This window comes from Homarus americanus, unplaced genomic scaffold, assembly GCF_018991925.1.
Source record: "Homarus americanus isolate GMGI-L3 unplaced genomic scaffold, GMGI_Hamer_2.0 scaffold4896, whole genome shotgun sequence".
NCBI lineage: Eukaryota > Metazoa > Arthropoda > Malacostraca > Decapoda > Nephropidae > Homarus > Homarus americanus.
In genome coordinates this window covers 5,068,074-5,074,032 of record NW_024749657.1, presented here as the reverse complement: position 1 = coordinate 5,074,032, position 5,959 = coordinate 5,068,074, and the positions used below count along the sequence as shown (strand labels likewise).

The 5,959-nt window shown below is 45.8% G+C and overlaps 1 protein-coding gene across 1 annotated transcript; it reads right to left on the bottom strand.

Annotated features, from left to right (window-relative positions):
- Window positions 1-301: 301 nt before the first annotated feature.
- On the bottom strand, window positions 302-1,408 carry LOC121853483 (uncharacterized protein C2orf16-like). The gene has a single exon (XM_042347624.1). It carries the CDS (start codon window positions 1,406-1,408, stop codon window positions 302-304), a length of 1,107 nt encoding a protein of 368 aa, XP_042203558.1.
- Between the last annotated feature and the right edge of the window lie 4,551 nt (window positions 1,409-5,959).

The window sequence follows — 5,959 nt, the reverse complement described above, 5'->3', positions numbered from 1 at the left end:
GTAAACAAAACAAATACACATTACTTAGAGCTCGTCACTTGACATCCTCTCAACGTGAAAGTTGGAAATATAAACACTAGATAAACATCCCATATAAACCTGCCTAAAGGAACCAAACTATAACAATTACCAGGACATAAACATCTAACACCGACCATCACCACAGTCACAAACATCACATTAATATATTATAAACATCGCGGGGAAAACTGTGACCAGTGAGACAGCAACACCGTCAAAAGGTTCTTTAAAAATCGATTCGTGTTGCAAAATGTTGCCAGATGTAGGTCTACCTTTTTTATCAGGCACTGTGACCTGGGTGGCACTCGTGGCACTGTGAGCTGGGTGACCTGTGGCACTGTGAGCTGTGGGACCTGCACTGTGAGCTGGGTGGCACTCGGCACTGTGAGCTGGGTGGCCTCGTGGCACTGTGACGGGTAGCACTCGTGGCATCTGACCTGGTGGCTCTGTGGCATCTGACCTGGGTGGCACTCTGACACTGTGACCTGGGTGGCACTCTGGCACTGTGACCTGGGTGACTCTCCTGGCACTGTGACCTGTGGCTCTCGTGGCACTGTGACCTGTGGCTCGTGGACTGTACCTGGTGGCTCTCGTGGCACTGTGACCTGGGTGGCTCGTGGCACTGTGACCGGTGTCTTGGCACTGTGACCTGGGTGGCTCTCGTGGCACTGTGACCTGGGTGGCTCTGCACGTGACCTGGTGGCTCTCGTGGCACTGTGACTGGGTGGCTCTCCTGGCACTGTGACTTGTGGCTTCTGGCACGTGACCTGGTGGCTCTCCTACTGTGACCTGGTGGCTCTGGCACTTGACCTGGGGCCTCCTCAGACCTGGTGGCCTCGTGGCACTGTGACCTGGGTGGCTCTCGGCACTGTGACCTGGGTGCTCTCGTGGCACTGTGACCTGGGTGGCTCCTGGCACCAGACCTGGGTGGCCTGTGGCACTGTGACCTGGGTGGCTCCTGCATCAGACTGGGTGGCTCTCCGACTGGGTGGCTCTTGCACTGTGACCTGGTGGCTCTTGCACTGTGACCTGGGTGGCTCTTGCACTGTGACCTGTGGCTCTGTGGCACTGTGACCTGGGTGGCTCTCCTGGCACTGACCTGGGTGGCTCGGCACTGTGACCTGGGTGGCCTTCGACACTGAGACCTGTGGCACATGACCTGGGTGGCTCTGTGGCACTGTGACCTGGTGGCTCTCGTGGCACTGTGACCTGGGTGGCTCTCGTGGCACTGTGACCTGGTGGCCTCCTGGCACTGACGGGTGGTCTCGTGGCATTGACCTGTGGCTCTCTGACATGTGACCTGGGTGGCTCTCCTGGCACTGTGACCTGGGTGGCACTCGTGGCACTGTGAGCTGGGTGGCACTCTGACACTGACCAGGTGCCACATGAAGCGCGTGTAGGAGGGGTACTTAGTGGTTCCTCCATTTGTTTGTTTATTTGTTTGATTGTTTGTCTGTTTGTTTATTTGTTTGATTGTTTGTTTGTTTGTTTATTTGTTAGCTTGCTTCTAAACCATTCATATGAGTCAGCCTAGTGATAACAAATAAAATACGAATAAATTAAAAGAAAAACAAAACTCGACAAAAATTAAAAAGAAAAAATCACCCGAAAATAGTAATTAGGATACTGAATAAACATAGAATAATGAGTAAAAATAGACTGAAATAACCAGAGGAAGGTCGTGGGCTGTGTACCGTGGGCTGGGTGTGTCGTGGGCTGGGTGTGTCGTGGGCTGGGTGGTGGGGATAGGGGGTGACGTAGGTGGAGGGGTGTCGGGGGTCTAGAAGAGAACGGGCCTGGCTGGGCTGGACTGCTGAATAAACTGAGTGAGGGAGGGAGGGGAGGGAGGAGGGAGGGAGGGGGGGGGCGTACAGTGTTGAAAGAAGGAGGGAAAGAGGGAGGATAAGAAGGACAAAAAGGAGTGGGTGAAAGAGGGATGAATAAAGGAAAGGAAGGAGGAGACAGTTAAAGAGGGAGGGGAGAGTTAAAGAGGGAGGGGGAGAGTTAAAGAGGGAGGGAGAGTTAAAGAGGAGGAGAGATAAGGAGGAGGGGAGAGTTAAGGAGGAGGAATGTAAGAGGAAAGGAGGAGGATATAGTGAAAGAGTGAAAAAGGAAAAGCGGGAGGAAGGGAAGGAGAGAGTGTGAGAGGGACGGGAGGAGGTGCAGACACCTGTCCTCAGTATAACCCCGTGAAGCTTCTCGCTGGCAGATTACGTAAGTCTGGTTATTCTGGGAAGAGCCACAGAGTGAAAGGTCAAAGGTTAACACTAAAAACAGATCAACACTCAGAACAGGTCAACCATCAGAGCAGGTCACCCATCAGAAAAAGGTGAAGGTTACATTTTAGGTCACGAGAAGAAATTTTAATCTCCGAGTTGTAAAATTGTTAAATAAATATGTACAGTGTGTGTGTGTGTGTGTGTGTGTGTGTGTGTGTTATCCTTGTTTTCTCCCTATCTTCACCAACTTCAATAAATTTTGTTAAATAAAAACAACTCCATTACCTCAATCAATTCCACCAGTATTCCATCTCTTCTTTCATTTACTTCCCTCAATTTATTTCCTTCAATACATTAATACCACAAGACCAATGTATATTATACGAAACATAACATTTATTCCTTCACTATTTTACTTCTTTATTTCAATCATTCTCTACTGATAATTTATATAAAAAATATATCTATCGTATCTATAATTAATTTCAATAATTCTTTAATTTTTTCTCCGGTTATAGGAAATGATTTCGTTTGGCTATTTTCATACTTTAGACGAGGAAGCTATAGAGATCGTGAAGCAGACAGACAGATAGATAAATTGACAAATAGAGATAGATAGATAGATAGATAGATAGATAGATAGATAGATAGATAGATAGATAGATAGATAGATAGATAGATAGATAGACAGATAGTTAGATAGCAAAGTATATAGAAATTTATATCACTATTTCTGATACAGTAAACAACTCATATCAAACACCTAACCAATTTCTTCCCATCAAACACCATCATCAACAAAAATTGCGCCAAAAATCAACAGAAACCCAAAATACTTGAGCCTCCCCTGAATAAATATCGTTTTCTCTGGTGGCGGCGTCTAAGAAAACCTGGAATGGCTAACTATCCTATTTTCCAGCCCAGTGTTTGGTACGGTAAATACGCCTCGCTGATTTAATTCCCAGGGTTATTTTGTCGATGAAATACGTACTTAAGTGTTTATTAGTTACTTGAGATTGTTGTTTGTAATGTAAAGGGGAAGCTAAGTCTGTGTGTTTAAATGTTGATGATAAATATGGGTCATTGAATGTCATTAGTCGCGATGGTATTGGTTACGTACGAATATTTCTCCTCATTACCGTTAAATTGGGCATACTACCACAACCAAATCAACCACAATTACTATAAACATTTGACCCATCCATAGCAATCACAACCACACCACCACAATAACAACCACCACCACAATAACAACCATCACCATAATAACAACCATCACCACAATAACAACCATCACCACAATCACAACCACCACCACAATCACAACCACCAACACCACAATAACAACCATCACCACAATCACAACCATCACCACAATCACAACCACCACCACAATAACAACCATCACCACAATCAATACCATCACCACAATCACAACCACCACCACAATCACAACCACCACCACAATCACAACCACCACCACAATCACAACCACCACCACAATCACAACCCTACCAGACTCCCTAACACAACCAGTCAACCACCTTCTCCCTTCCATCTTCCTCTTCCTCCTCGTTCCCCTCTTCCTTCTTCATCTTTATTCCTCCTCCTCGACCCACTTCTTCTTCCTCCCCTCCTCCTCAACCCCCATAAGCCACACTCCTCCAGACTTCCAAAAGATTAACTGAAAAACTCCTGTTGATTGTGTGACGTCAGCAGGGAAGAGTCGCCAGCCTCTGTCAGCTCATGTTCACCCCTTTAAACTTTGGCGAGTAGGTTCTAAACTTTGGCGAGTAAATTCTAAACTTTGGCGAGTAAATTCTAAACTTTGGCGAGTAGGTTCTAAACTTTGGCGAGTAGGTTCTAAACTTTGGCGAGTAGGTTCTAAACTTTGGCGAGTAGGTTCTAAACTTTGGCGAATCAGTTTTAAACTTTGGCGAATCAGTTCTAAACTTTGGCGAGTAAATTCTAAACTTTGGCGAGTAAATTCTAAACTTTAGCGGGTTAGGGCAGCGATGGGTTAAGGTAAGTTAGGTTACGTTAGATTAGGTCAGGTCAGCTCATGTTAGCTTACGCCAGGTTAAGTTAAGTTAGGTCAGATCAGGTCAGATTTGTTAGGGTAGAGAAGTGTCAGTGCCAAGTGACGTCACCAGTGCCAGACAAGGTCAACTGCCTCCCATAACAGATGAGAGAGAGAGAGAGAGAGAGAGAGAGAGAGTAATTTACTGGGACCAAGAAACTCCTTTGATCTTTGGAATGGGAATCTAGACTGCATAATTAACAGGAATAGGAATCTTGAACATCCTAGACAGCTGGAACGGGAATATTAAGCTACCCTCCTAACAGCACTTGGAATGGGAACACATCTGGAATGGGAATAAAGGGGTAACAGACGGGCAGAACTCGAATATAAATCCCTAAGCAAACAGCTGGAATGGAAAATCTGGAATGTAATACGACCAGGAATGGGATTATGGAAACAGGAATGAGGAAACACCACAACGACTGGAATGGGAACCAGGAATACACAGGACGCCTTGGAATGACACTATGCGAGGGATGTGTACTTAATTAGAGAGAGAGAGAGAGAGAGAGAGAGAGAGAGAGAGAGAGGGGTCAATAATACCCTTCACTCACCAGGCCGGGGGGGGAGAGGGGGGAGAGGGGGGAGAGGGGGGGAGAGGGGGAGGATGAGAACAAACAATACAACTTAGACAACAGAAACAAACACACACACATTGTGCCATGACTCACACACCCAGCTGGCACTGTCTGGCTACGTGTCAGGTATGTCCTCACGTGTGTGTGTGTGTGTGTGTGAGACAGAGACAGACAGACAGACAGAGACAGACAGACAGACAGACAGACAGACAGAAAACGGCTACGTGTCTGAACAAGTGTAATTGGTCCAGGGAATGAACCAATGAAGACGTTTCATTCCTTGGGCCAATCAAAGCGTTCCATTCCTTGGGCCAATCAAAGAGCTCCATTCCCTAGACCAATCAGAGGGAAGGGGAATGCGTTGGACAAGGAGAGAGAGAGAGAGAGAGAGAGAGAGAGAGAGAGAGAGAGAGATTAAAACAAACACCAAAACAAAGCCCACGACTCCGCCCTAATCACCAGGTTCACAGTACTATACCCCCACGAACCTAACATAATGAAACAAGATAATTAATTCCCCCAGACAGACAATGACACACTCGGTTTCATTATATCAACCGACAACAATGAGTGGAATAATAAGCCGGTTTGTTCACTACAGCAACACAATGGCGGCCAGATACTGAAGAAAAAAAACATCCGGTCGAATATTGGACGATGTGGCAACTGTGACGTACATGTGTGTGTGTGTGTGTGTGTGTGAACTGTAACATATGTATATACTTATAATATAATGTAAAATAACTACATATCTTAGTAATAACCATGCTATGTGTACTACTGTTACATAATACTTCCTTGTGATAAATGTACAGTATGTATAGTGTATCAGGTGCGGCTCTGGCTCTCAACTGGCTCACCCATTGTTATTATTATCCACTCTGTGTCTATGTTCATCTGGCTAAATAAACTGTTTCAATATCAACGGTGATTGGCTATTCTTTCCCTAGCAACGGTGATTGGCCATTCTTTCCCTAGCAACGGTGATTGGCCATTCTTTCCCTAGCAACGGTGATTGGCCATTCTTTCCCTAGCAACGGTGATTATTATTCTTTCCT